This window comes from Poecilia formosa, unplaced genomic scaffold (genome assembly GCF_000485575.1).
Source record: "Poecilia formosa unplaced genomic scaffold, Poecilia_formosa-5.1.2 Scaffold6, whole genome shotgun sequence".
Taxonomy (NCBI): Eukaryota; Metazoa; Chordata; class Actinopteri; order Cyprinodontiformes; family Poeciliidae; genus Poecilia; species Poecilia formosa.
Genome location: NW_006799945.1, coordinates 1,126,082 through 1,140,149, shown reverse-complemented (window position 1 = coordinate 1,140,149; position 14,068 = coordinate 1,126,082). Strand labels below are relative to the sequence as shown.

At 40.0% G+C, this 14,068-nt stretch overlaps 1 protein-coding gene across 1 annotated transcript in view; it reads right to left on the bottom strand.

Moving 5' to 3' along the window:
* Positions 1 to 13,108, bottom strand: part of LOC103147575 (breakpoint cluster region protein-like) — an 81,428-nt gene extending 68,320 nt beyond the window's left edge. Inside the window, exon 1 of the mRNA XM_007565990.2 lies at positions 10,603 to 13,108. Within this exon, the coding sequence (XP_007566052.1) occupies positions 10,603 to 12,193 (1,591 nt within the window). The 5' untranslated portion in view covers positions 12,194 to 13,108. The remainder of the gene's footprint in view (positions 1 to 10,602) is intronic.
* Between the last annotated feature and the right edge of the window lie 960 nt (positions 13,109 to 14,068).

Genomic DNA, 14,068 nt, shown 5'->3' with positions numbered 1-14,068 from the left:
GGCCTAAACAAAAAAAAAAAAAAAAAAAAAAAAAAAAATTCTGAAACTGGGCTTAAAAAAAAATCTGCCTTTATTGTGTTTAGCATGCTCTAGGCTGAACAGCACAGCGTGAGGGTGGTAGGCAGGGAAGGAAAAATGGTCAGGGGAACACAAAAACAATATTAAGTGACATAAAAGAGATTCCACAGAAGGAGAGATGTTACCGAAGGGCATTTGGGACGAAGACAGAGGAGTGAGGAGGGGGGAGATTGCAACATGAAATCTGATCTCCTCCTCCGAGGCTGGAGTTATCCATTCCCTCTGCAGCTCAACAAATAACACACAACAAGAGGGAGTTAATACTCTGAGAGAACATAATGGAAATCAAACTACTTTTAAATCTGGTAAAAAAATGTTTTATTTTTATTTTCTAATAATGTCGGAAGGCATTTAATAACTGTGTGCTCACTGCAGAATTGGTTCTGCGTTTTATAAATCAGTTTAGAAGATTTCCTACGTATCCGTCTTTGTGTTTGCAACCTCTATCCATAAGCATCTTGTACTCTAAGAAATCGCACCTTTCCGAAAGAGATGAATCTTTTTATGAACCAATAGCAATTTCCAATTTTTATAAAGCTTTCAAATACTGAGAATGGAATCACATGGAGCCCAGCTGGCAAACAGTTGTGGACTCTGAAGTGCTAAAAGGCAAAGAAACCAAGATGGACTTCTCACTGGGGTGTATAAAAACTATCTGGTCAATCATTCGGTTCACAACAACCTACCAGTGATAAAAAGATAAAGGAACATTTCTCTCCCGATTAGAGGAGCAAACAAAGTTACCAAAAGTTCAAGGAAATGGGGATTTCTACAACAACACTGTGGCCTTCAAACCTTACTTAATCCCAGCAGTAAACGGTGGGAAACTCCATTAAACCCTTAGTTAATTAGACAGTTTTTATGAATCGACAGTCTGTTGGTGCACCAACTGTAGATTGAAAGCATATGTGACAGAAGTCCATGACTAACAGAAAGAAGACATGCTATAAATAGTTTAAGGAACAGAGAGTAAACAAAGACTGGAATCCTAATAGAATCAGCTGAGCATGAACATGGGAAAAGATGGGACGGCGTTACAGGAAGGACGCCTGCTGCTGACAGTTGGCATCGATTAGGTTTGGTATGGATCGGTCGTGTAAACAACCGACGATTACAGCTTGCGCTTGAATAAAGATTCTCTTATAATATTATTTAACTGGGAACATAGCAAAGGAGTGACCATCATAAAAGTTTATAGGGAAGCAAACATTTCCACTTCCTTGCGCTGGTTTATGAGTGCTGACAATCTGAACTATAATGCTGTAAATAGGACATAATGCATTAATTGTGCAAGAGGTCTGGTCTGAGCTGTTACATGGCATGGGGAAATTAACATAATCTGATTATTAATTGGTTGCTTTCGCCTGATAATCCAGAAAAGAGCATCTGTTAATGTGAACATGACTTGGACTAAGGATTTATGCCACCAGGGTCAGACAATGTTTAAAACACAAACATCTGTTTCTTAACTGAAGGTTCATGGTTGACCCATGGCATTTATGGGAGGGTTTGCTCTTCTCTTGGATAGTCTGACTAGCTAAACACAAGTCTCAAATCTTTCCACCAAAGTCTCGAGAAAAGTCCAAAATAAAGTCATGAAACTCCCAAGTCCAAAGTCAAGGCATGCAAGCCTCGAGTCGAGTCCTAAACTTTTAATTTCAAATCTTAAACAAGTCATTTAAAAAAAACACGTAACTTAATCTGAGAAATAATCATTTTAATATTTCAAATTATGTTGAAAAGTGTTTTTATTTGCCAGAAGAGAACTTAAATATTGTCTACAAATCAGTGCTAATGTTGCCGTTTACAAATAAAACATCCAGTAAATTTAGAAAATTATATAAAACATTTCAACCAAAAGCATATTTCCAACTGAAGCACTACAAACATGCTTTTGCAATACTATGAGTCGTGATTCTATCTGCCAGCCTCGATACACTGACTTTTCCTGGTTCTTTCATGATTTCATCAAGTCGAAAGTCATTAAATTTGTGGCTTGAGTCTGACTTCATTCTAAATGCCATGACTTGAGTCCTCACTCTGTCACTTTTTAACACTAAAAGTGACTGATGCTGTAATAAAGACAGCTAAAAGTACTCCATAATTATATACATGGCAGGGTGATAAGATGGTGTCATTGAGAATCCAACAAAGTCTTCCTTTTGCTCTGTACTAATTCAGCACTTAGCTTGTATCTGAAGACAGAACCCAGATCTGGGGACGATGGCACTCTTTGAGTCAGTTTTAGGTCAGAAAACCAGCACAATATTCTCCTACTGTGCTCAATGATCACAATGTCTATTATTAGCAACACACCATAAAAATGCATTATGTTAAATTTTATGCATTCCAACGCTGCAGCAACACTTCTACAGACAAAAGATTGTACAGTCTTATGCATCTGCCTGATTTAATGAGGTCCAAATGACTGAGTCAATTTATCCCTCCTCCATAGTTTTGTATCCATAAAAAAATTCTATAGCATACAAGTTTAATTCTCTCAGTAAATTAATTTTTTGATGGATTATGGATAAAGTGATTACACTCTATTGCTATTTAGTTTGATTTTGATTTGCTGGTTGAAATTTCTTAGAATTGTATAACCATATTTCAATTCAGTAAATAAATGTTAAACCTTTGGTAACCGTCAGACAAACAACATAAAATGTCTCATTTCATACCTGTTCTTTTTGCCTTTAAAAAGGCTGGCATTTAAGATTAGGACATTACATCAGATCAAAAGTATAAAAAAATACAGAAAAAACTATGTCAACTAGCTGCTTATAGGCTGTTAGTTTCAAAAGGTACATTTAATATTTCTAACTAGCCACACAGAACATTGTATTTTTAAAAGTACAGTGGAAAAAACTCAAGCTCATATTTGAATCTCCTTAGACTTGGTAAAAATCTTTCAGAAGTGGAAAAAAAAGTTGCAAAGCCTTTATTGTAGTGATTAAATTAAGACTGGCATGTAAATATGTTAGAAACAGAATTAGTCTCAACCACAAACACCAAAAAGTGCTTGTTTCTCATGTCAACCCTCATAGTAAACTTGTCAGTGAAACAACTGATTGGAGTCAACATCCCTCATCAACGTAGAATGGGTTTAAATTCAGAGAACACACACCAGTCAGCTTCTTCACCACTGAGACTGAAACCCTGAATTGTACAGCAATAGCAGCATAACTTCCCCGTGTTGCAGCCAGTCAAGATGACTGTGAATGAAATAACATAAGCCAAGCTAAAGAGCCAAGATGGCTGCTATTCAAAAGCAATGGTCATTACAAAAAAGAGAAAATAAAAAAAAAAGCCACCAGGATTTATGTTAAGGGTTTTCCAAGATTTTTTCCCCCGTCTCTTTACAAGCCTCGTTGGTTACAGAGGAAAGATTCTGGCTGGCTGCTTGGCAAAGGAAATAAACAAGCTCATAAAAAAAGAAGTGAACACAAGAAAAGAGGATTGATTACTCTTTCAAGATTGTGTTTTTGTGTGCATTTGTTGGGAGTGTCCTATCAACACATCAGCTTCTTCTTACTGAAAAAAGTAATAGAGATATCTCCAACATTTTTCAAAGACATATAGGCATTTTATAAGACATTTAATTTAACAAGCGTCAGTGGTAAAGAGCTCCAGACCCAAAATCCAAGCCAATAAGTTTGACTCTCACTGGAGAGCTGCTCCACTGCCAAGCCGGCAACTCCACACCAACCATGGTGCCAGGCTGAGCTTCTGCTGCTAAAACATGGAACCAGTGCTGACTGACAGACTTCATGCTACATTATAAAAACAAACAGAAAAACAAACCAAAATCTTCCAATTGTTTTATTTTTTGTGTTTTGTGTTGGCCATTATTAGGACTGCAGAACGGTTTTAAAGTAAATAAATACAATCAGAAATGCAAGAACCTTTATACAAGGAAACTATATCCATCACTGTTACGGGAATATTCATGAAACTGAGCAAATACAGCAGAAAACATGTAGCATCGTCTCTGCTTTATGCTGTGAGTTTTCAATTTTTGTCATGGGTTTGAAAATATACAGTAAGTTAAGGTAGGGCTGGGCGATATATCGAGTATATTCGATGTACCGCGATAATTTCAATTTACGATAGTTAAAATGGCTATATTGCAACTACCAAGTATAAATTGTTGTTCAAATAATAAACTTTCGCCGTCAAATTCACTGTGAGTATGGTTTATCCGACACCCTATGAATGCATCACTAGTCCCTCCCAACCTGAAAATTTCCTATCATGCTGCGCGGAGAAAAACAAACATGGTGACAGCGAGAGTTTGAGGCGAGCCGTGAATGAGACGGTAACTGAAGAATCAGATGAACTAGTCTAGTTCCGAAGAGAAACAGCACCGGATCAATAAATTGGCAGTAGTTTTGATTTTATATGGAGGACATCGAACAAAATGAGGTAATTTGCAAAACATGTTATAAAACTATTGCCACAAAAGGGTGTACCAAAAATGTATTCCCCCCTAATCGGACTACTCTTTTACAAACAGTTGTTGCGTTGACGTCACACCGTTTATAGCCGCGCTGCCGCGGTAGAACTAGTCCGTTAAAGTGAAACCTGGAGACGTAGGTAGGATTCATTTAATGCTATGCAATGGGAAAAATAACTCAAAACTACTCATTCTTTTGTCCTCGGTCTCTGTCTGCTTTACGATACACGCAGACTCGTTGCCATAGCAACTGACAACAACGCAACTTTATGTGTCAGGATTCAGTACCAAAAACACTCAAGCATTAACCTACATAGAACATAACATTCAGTTCCTTACAGTTTTCGGTTTTTAGGCTTGATGTGTATTTTGCGATTATTAATGAGTGATCGCAGTGGTAGATTAGCCACCTCTGCTATTAGCCACGCTAACACAGCGGTGGCTGATTAGCCAATTTAAATTAGCTAATTTACTGATGACCTGTCAGTTTGTGTGTAGGGCGCCTTTTTATTTTTAAGTTGAACCAAAACACACCTTATTCCACAGCACATCTATATGTTAAGTTTGTCAAAGTCAAGCATAACTGACCTACTTCCCTCTCCCTCGCTAATTTTTTCTTAGTTAAAACTTATTTCTCACCTTGTTATCTAGTCGTAGTGTAGACAGTTCATAACAAAATACTGCATCCCTTTTTATATTAGCTTACATTTAAGTCTAGCAGGGAAATGGGGGCAGGAACTTGCGTGGGTGACATCATGTTGCAAGTTTAAAATAACATTGGAGCTCAGTTAAGAATACCGTGATATATATTGTCTATCGTGATATAGCAAAAATATATCACAATATTAGATTTTCCTCATATCCCCCAGCCCTAAAATGAGGTCACAATTTAAAAACATGTTTTATATTGAATGTGTACATTATCAATAGGTTCTGTAGCTATAGAACCAAGAGGGTCGATAAATGTAGATATCAAGATGCAATGAGCCAAAAACAAGATAAATTATATTTTACATAGATAATTGTAAAAAGGTGCTTATTTTTCAGAAAATAATTTTGATATTTTTTAGATAATGAAATGGAAAAAAAAAAGTTGGGAACTGCAAACAGTTTCCAGATTCATATATATTTATTTATTTATTTTATTTTCTCACTAAAATTAAGACTTGAAAAGTGTCAACATTAAAGTCCATAACATTTAAAGACTTTTCAAGTTGGGACCTTAAGAGTACAGTCCAACTCAAAGAATATGATCCAATTTTAAATAAAAAGGATTTTCATATGAACAAATAACTTGTGAACCGTTCAAATGTTCCTATACCAGCCTCCTGATATAATGTCAGAGGGACAGTTTTCAGTTGCCTGAGCAGGCTGCATCAGCCACGGTGAGCTGACCTGAACACCACCTGGCAAAGAAAGTCCAACATGCTGCCCTCCTCTAACTCCATCTAATCTCCTTCTCTTCCCATCTTACTTCTTTGAGCCTAACTTTGAGCCTGTAGCTACTGTGTGTCTGCTCTTACTGCCAAGTTCACTCAACTGCAAACACTGAACGAGTCTTTTTAAGAGGCGTAGTCACTCCCCCGGCCGTGTGAAAAGGGGTCATTGTGCCACACCAGACTGACTGTAAAGCTTTCCTTTTTCCCTCTTCTGCCTCCTCCCTGTGCTCCAACACAGATGGAAATGTTGAATCACATTTTTAAGACATAAAAGTTTAAATGCACAGAGCTCATTCATCTAAGAAAAACAAAACAACTCAATGTAGCTCACAAGAGATATTATCTGTAAAATAATTAAAATCAAATTAGGAATGCATTTATAAACACAGGATGACACGGACAGTGAAATCAGATTTAATCTGCAATGGATGCTATTGTCTTTAGCTCATACTTCAAAACTGCATCTACTAACAAATCTATGACTTAAACCTAATTTTTGTAAAATACCAGAGACATAGAGTGTAGTTAGCTCACCCACACTCCCAACTTGAAAGAGAAAGAAGTCTCACATTCCTAAAATAATGGACTGCGCCATTTTTTTCAAAAGCAATTTTTGAAAGAAAAAAAATATATATATATATACTTTTTATTGCCAAAAGATCATTCGGGGGAAAAAAAAAAAATCACTTTTGGCCAAATATTACTTCGGCTATTATTTTAGGAAGGTGACGTTATGAAAGATAAAGGGAAGATTAAAAGCTCTTACACTTAATTGCTTGAGAAAAAGGATGAGTGGGTGTTTAGACATCTGTCTGGTAACAAAGAGCAGCCTCATAAAACTCATAAAAACAGCTACCCCTACTGCTTGGCAACCAGAGTTATTTTGTGAATCAGCAGACAACAGTCAGCTGAAGATAACACCATTAATTAATTAGCAAACATCACTTTGCGTGGATCAAAGTTACTTTATAAAGGGGAAGGCAACAAAACACAGGGTATTCTGCTTAATTAAGAAGTTAACTTTAAAACCATTACTGAACGTAGTACTGGTTACTCTAAATTTCTTTACGTTTTCCACCATTGGGCATATCTCTAACAAAATGAATAAAATATCCTGTAGACTGCGGTCTAACCATTTTATAAATTGTATTTTAAGATTAAAGTCGTGATGGTGAGAAAATGTATATTCTGCTTTTAGATTTAAGTCCAAATATCAGAATAAATTGAAAAAGACATCTCAAAGATGAGGCGAATTGCTAAAACTGACATTTTCTTTTCATGGACGTTCATGAAACTTGCATGTGTGCCTATACACGCACTATGCACACATTAATGTTTGTCAAAGAGAAGCCTTTTTTTTTTATCTAAGCCTTTTCTAATAGACCAACAGACGCACAAAATTCATGATTGTCTCACGTTTTTGCGATAATTTCATTTTGGCAGTTGATATTCTTTTTCCACATCATTTTGACTTTTCTTTCCCTAATCATTTAAACTTTTTTTTCATCATTTCAACATATGAAACAGCAAATCTGACAGATCTACTTCTAATTGCTTCATCCTTAAAACCACATTCTATTTGCAATGAAGCATCACCCACATAAAGCACTCATTGCTGGGATGATGAGAGGATGGACCGTCAAAAAGTGATCTTATGCTCCGTGTACGCCATCCTCTGAAGCCAAAGTAGTCTTGAGAGGTATGAAATATCGAGAATGTGTAACTTTGTGTGTGCCTGAGCCTGAGTTTGTGTGTTTCTGTTACACAACGGGAGGGTTCTTCCCATCTGCGCCTCTCTGCAGCACCCCACATCCCGGACCGCTGAAGCGAGAAACGACAGCTTTGCCTCGCACTCTGCCTCCCTCAGTCTTCCTCACAGCACTGTCCCACTCTTTATTAGCATCATCCACTCCCCACAAAACATACACTCTCTTCACCCTTCTTTCTGTATTATCAACATTATCTGAAAACATAAAAATACACATCAAATTGTGCAGCTCTTATTGCGGTCATCCAGCTTGCTCTGTCTCACGTCTGCTTAATCCGAGTAGAAAACATGACCAGTCTGCAGGGTGTTAAATATTTTTACATCTTGAGCTCAAATTTATGATTATCTCACTAAATGCATCACTGTCTGCAACACATGCTCCCCTCCTCCTCCTCCTCCTTTCTCCTCTCCTGCCCAAAATCCATCTCCATCCTTGCCTTACAGCTTGTCAAACGTCCCACCGGGCTCATCATTGTGGAAAATATGTTAAAACAAAGAGGGCAGATAGTGCTGTGATAATCCTAAACACAGCAGCTGGAGAATTAGCCAGCCATTTGCTGGAGACAGACTTTCAGGGCTTGCAGCTACCTTCAAACAATCCTGATTGTGTTGTGTGGAGTGTAATGACTTTTGCTGTTGTGCTAAAATATTGATGGGATTTGCCTTTTAATTGACATGATGCAAGATGTTTTTTGCTTTCAATGCAACAGCGGTGCTTTGATAATCGCATCCTGTTTGGAAAGGCATTTTAGCTAATTCCACCAGGGTTCCCAATTCTTTTCAGATAAATGAATTATAGATGCAGTGAGACCTGTGAGCAAACGCGGACTGCAGATGCTAATGCTATTAAGAGTGACAGTAACATGTTGGGAACTGAATCCTGTGTTGCAACAGCTTAAAAGGCATTTGTGATGATTGCAATAACTTTGTGAAGCAGCAGCTTAAGACAATCTTTACTTTCAATGCTTTCCTTCTTTTGCAGCTCACCCTGGTTGCAGGCATGTGATGCCTGTCTGGTCAAACAGGGCGCCAGTCCAGCGACTCAAAATACTACTCACTTCCACAGCCGAATCCCACTGACAGGCAACTCACCAAAATGTGCATGGCTTCTACTAACCGCACCTTAGTAAACAACATTCCAAGTTTTAAAATTATACCAAATATTTGAGCCACCCGAGCAGTGTTTGCTTTCAGCTCTTACGACCTGGCATGGCTTGTACAATGGAAAATTTCTGAGCAAATTACAGAAAACCAAGTCCTGGTAGCCCAGTTACCCAGATAGTCCATGACTTTGTTTCTAAGCACCATATCCTTGTAGCTGTGCTGTTCCAAAAGCTCAAGGTTAGTAACTGAGTGCAGGCAGATTACTAGATAAAGGCACTAAAACTAGATGTTTACATATGCTGTATTGACAAAACCCTTCAGTCCTATTCCTGTCTGACTTTAGATCACACTAACCTTTACCTGTTTAGATTAGTCAGGATAACTACAACTATTTCTATTTACTAAGTACAAGAATAATGAGTGAGATTTAAAAAAAATAAAAATACCATTACTTTCTTAAATTTTGGAAGCTTGGCCCATTCCTCCTGATGGAATAAGGCCCGTTTTGCAGGCCTTATCTTTAATCCTCTTCATAACTCATGTGGCTGTGTGGCTGAGGTTTGTTTCATCAAACCACAGGAAATGTCTCCAAAATGTTCTTTGTTCCAGAGTGCTTTTGCAAACTGTAATCTGGGATTTTATATTTCTTTTGGAGTAATTGCTTCTTCCTCTCCGACTGGTTTTTCGTCCCACATTGTGAAAGGACTTGTTTCACTGTAGACAATGGCACTCTTTCACTAGCATAATCATGACATGATTTGCTTTTGTTTTGGGGTTAATGGACACATTTCACACCAACCAGTCCAGGACACTGGACCATCTCCTTTTTGAACCACATGAGGACAGGACAATCCCATGCTGTTTATCTATTCAACAGATAAATGTGTCACCTTCAGAAATCTTAAAGTTGCATTCAAAGATAAACCAGACAGTTTTGCTCCCGATATTGAAACTGATATATTTAGATTTTCCCATGATGTCACATGAGGAAGCAGTGTGATTAGGGTGGCTTAAAGTAAATCCATAGGACAGTTTGCGATCAAAAAAGTACAAAGCCAATGGCATTATAAACTTCCAGGTATGTTTCGGACTTTAAGGAAAGTAATAATAATCATCTGCAAAAAAAAATAAATAAATAAAACATCTCAAATTTTCTGCCATTTAACAAATAGAACAAATGTAGGTAATCCTAATGGATCTAAAACAGGAAATATCAGCCTAATGTAAGGTCAGGCTGCGAAACAAAAAGGACTTGTTTTTTTTTGTATACAGCATATTTAAAGAATGGTGGGAACTGTAAATGTCGGTGAAGACATTATGTTTGTAATTCAGGAAAAAAATCACCTTGCATCTCTTTTTTTTTTGGAGGATGAAAAAGAAAAGAGAAAAAGCCAGGTAGGCAGGAAGACACCTGCTATTTAAATTATGTACAAGAGCCAGAGGCCTGAGAAAGACTAGACTTTTAGTTTCAACTCAGACTGGCCACATTCATTGTTCACCCACCCGACTGACATTCCAAGAATGAGCAGAGGTGGATCTTTCATCAGGCTCCCACGCAAGGCCGTCCAAAGGACACACATTTTGGCATATTTGACTGCACACACCAGTCCAACTAACATTATCAATCACTAATGCTTTCATCCAACATGTGGTTTTAAGAGGAAAGCTATATTATACAAAGCAAAGTTAGTGCCAAGATTATTTAAGCATGACTAACTTCAGCATAACAAAGATTAGAGATAGCCGTCTTTACTTACCTAAGTGGTCTCCGTGAAAACTGTTGTCATGGGATGTTCGACCATGGGGCATGAGGTCATGGTGGGCAGGAGGGGGCCAGATTTGACCTGTCTTGCGAACACTTACAATAGTGGCCTCAGACATGACCACATGGCCTCCCTGCTGCCTGTGGTGACGCTTCTGAGACTGCGGCGTAGGAGGGCTGCTGCTGTCATAGGAGTGTTGGGAGTTCTGGGAGTTTTGGGAAGGCGACCTGCTCTTCTCTCTGAAGGGACGACGGAAGGCTGTGGTGGGACTCGGAGAGACGTGACTGGACTGGCCAGAAGAGAAGTCCTCCTCACTGGATGTCAGGTTCTCGTTGGAGCTACAGTCTGGTGTGTAGCCACCACCCCCTCCAGCATCCTCGAAGCTACCTGGGGAGTAGGAGCGGCGTGGCCAGGTCAGGAGGTGATCATCACCTCCGCTGTGGTCCCTCATTGTGATTCCACTGCCACCTCCACGTCCATCTCCACTGCCACCTTCACCCATCATCACTCCACCAACATAGACGCTGGAGTAGGCTTGGAACTCAGATGGTTGCCAAGGCGGAGGTGGAGGTTTACCCCCATTGGCCCTCCCTGAATGTCTCTGGTTGGGCTCCCCGTCTTCGTATTCTGCGTCATAGCCGCAGGTGCTCTCAGTAGACCGTCCTCTATACACTGGCCTGGCACGAAGTTCACCTGCCACTGTTGCCAGATTGCCTGGAAGGGAGTGAAGAGATCTCTTTCGCTCCATCTGCATGGCCTGAGTACCCAGGGAGCTGATTTTATCCGACACATCCCGGTCGTTGACCCTGACCAAACCCCTCTCATGATGGAATTCCATGTTGGTGTAGAACGGTGGTGGTGGTGGTGGTAGTTGCTTTTCCTGACCCTTACCTACATCTCCAGCAGAGTGAGAGTTGGCCCGTTTGATCCTCTCAAAGTTGGACCTGAGAGCTGCTACACCAAGTCCCATCCCAAGCTTATCTTTGGGGTCAGAAGGCAGATCCTTGTCTGGGGGTGGAAGTGTGGGCCTGCGGGGGGACAGGGTGATGCCACCCCTCTGCTTAGATGGCGAGAGGCCATCGAGGTTGTCACAGGACATAGACTCTGCTTGTTGGGGTGAGTCAAACGCTGACTCCAAGCCGTCTCCATGGGAAGCTGACTTCCTGGCTGGTGGGGGCCTAGGTTTGGACCTGCCAGTACCATCCCCAAGTGGCTGAAAACGACTCCTATCGACTACAGCGTATCCTCCAGCACCTCCAACTCCACCAGTCTCCTGCATGTGGGGCTGCTGAGATGGTGACTCTGCACCCTGGGTGGCTGCAGGGTCTACCCCCTCATTCAATGGTGTCTTCCTGAAACCCCACCGCTGTTTGTCATAGCTCTTCCTCTCTTTAGCCAAGAGGGTTTGCAGGTAGATCATGCGGAAGCGCTCCTTGTTCACCTCCTGTTCGAGGCGTCTGATGGACGCTTTGCACTTCTCCAGCTCCTGCTCAATACCTCCAATGGACCGCAGCTCCATCTTGGGGGGCTCCGAATCAGGGAATTGTGCCTTCCAAGCCTCTATGAATCCAACGGGCTCCACCATATTGTGCTTGATTTATTTTCTGTGACGGACCCTGGTTCAGACACAAGGAGGGGGTTGGTGTGATGCCAAGGGCGCACCGTTTGACCCCTCTGAGTCCAGAACGCCACAGTTGCTTTTTTTTTTCCTTTTTACAGACAACAATGGCGACGTCCAATTAAAAAAGAAAAAAAAAATGGGTGAACTGTTTCTTGTAAGCTTTTAGGAAACTCGTGCACAAACACACAGCCTAATTGCTGGTACTTGCCGAAGGTTGCGCAGTCGCATCCTGAACAAGAGAAACCGGCTGCTCATTCAGAGGAAAAAACGGGTAATGCGCAATGAATCAAAAGGGAATAAAAATCTATAGACATAATAGAGTTTCTTGTGCATCATTCCGACAAAAACAACGTTTTAAAATAAGAGTGAATCGATTTCACTTTCGAGACAATGACAGTATGTCTTCGCTGGGTGACGGATGGGGGGTATCAGAAGGGAATTTACAGGGGTACAAAAAGAAGAAAAGTGATTTAATCCTGATCCTATTACTTACTGTCACTGCTTCTCATTCCATCGTTTTAGATGTAACTGATCTGTTCACTCTTGCGGACTGACTGTAATCCCAGGTGCAGCTCCTTAGAATAAGCGTCTTTGTGCCAGCAGTGTAGGGGGGAGAATGGCTTGGGGGGAGAAAAAAGCGCAAAAAAAAGCGAGGGGCCACAACAGCAGAGGTTTAATTACCGATTGAAGCGGCTGGGTACAGCGTCACTGAAAAACTTGATGTCTTTTTCCCATATCTTCCACAGCGCACCTGCTTGGTATTGTTGGTTTTCATGTCCCCTTCCTTAGATTCATCCCGTGTCTTCCGACGTGATGGTGGTGCTGCTGCTGCTGTTATGTGCGCTCCCATCTCCGACCAGTAAGACAGAGGGGCTGCAAGAATGGGAGGGACCAGGAGAACTGTGAGTCGACTGGTTAAAGGGACAGAGCAGGAAAGCTGGCTCTCTCTTCAATTGACTGCTTCAAATGTCTTCCATTATTTTTTGGAGATACTTCTTTGAAAAGATAAGGCTTGTTATTGTGCTGAATTTTTCGCAGACTTTCTAATATCAATATCAATTCGTAAATCAAAGGGGAAGTAAGGGGTTGAACCCGTGGCTGCTTTTAATCTCAGCCCTCCCAAGTTAATTTTGACATATTAATTTGCATTAATATATTTTACTACCTCTGGGTACAGTTTAAAGACTGTAGTTGTGCCTGCTGAGTGAGTGCGACTAATCCCAGTGGTGATGCTGGAACCCTGTCTTATCAGCGCCCCCTGGTGGGGAAATATTTGTCCCAACACTCTTTCTGTTCCATGTGAATGTCTTCAGTGTGGAAATTTGAAATGCCTCGTCCGGATTTTCAAAGTCGTAATTATGAGAATAGAATTCATAATTCAAAAATTTTGTTCGATTTAAAAAAGAAAAATGGCTCTAAGCAAACATTTCAATTTTGAGATAAAATGACTGAATGTGTCAGGATTATTTCTAAAATTCCTATTTTGAATATTAAAAATGATTTTAGACTTGAACTCACTAGCCACCCAGTTCTAATTTGAGATATTTACATGTAAATATTGGTTGAACAGTTTTGTTAAAAGCCATTTCAGAATTCCTTCCTCCAAATTTATGACTTTGTAGAAAGTCAAAATTACTTTGTCATATTATTAGGACATAGGTCCTACTAATGATTATTTTGTTATACATTCCTGAGTAGAATGGTTTTGTCAGAAGGGGAGAATTTTCCACATTTCAGTGTCCCCTTAACTTACCAGGACTGCTGAAGTTATTCCCATTGTTGTATTGTCCACCAATGACATTTCTCAGGGTAGGAGCACACAGAGAGCTTTTCAACCAT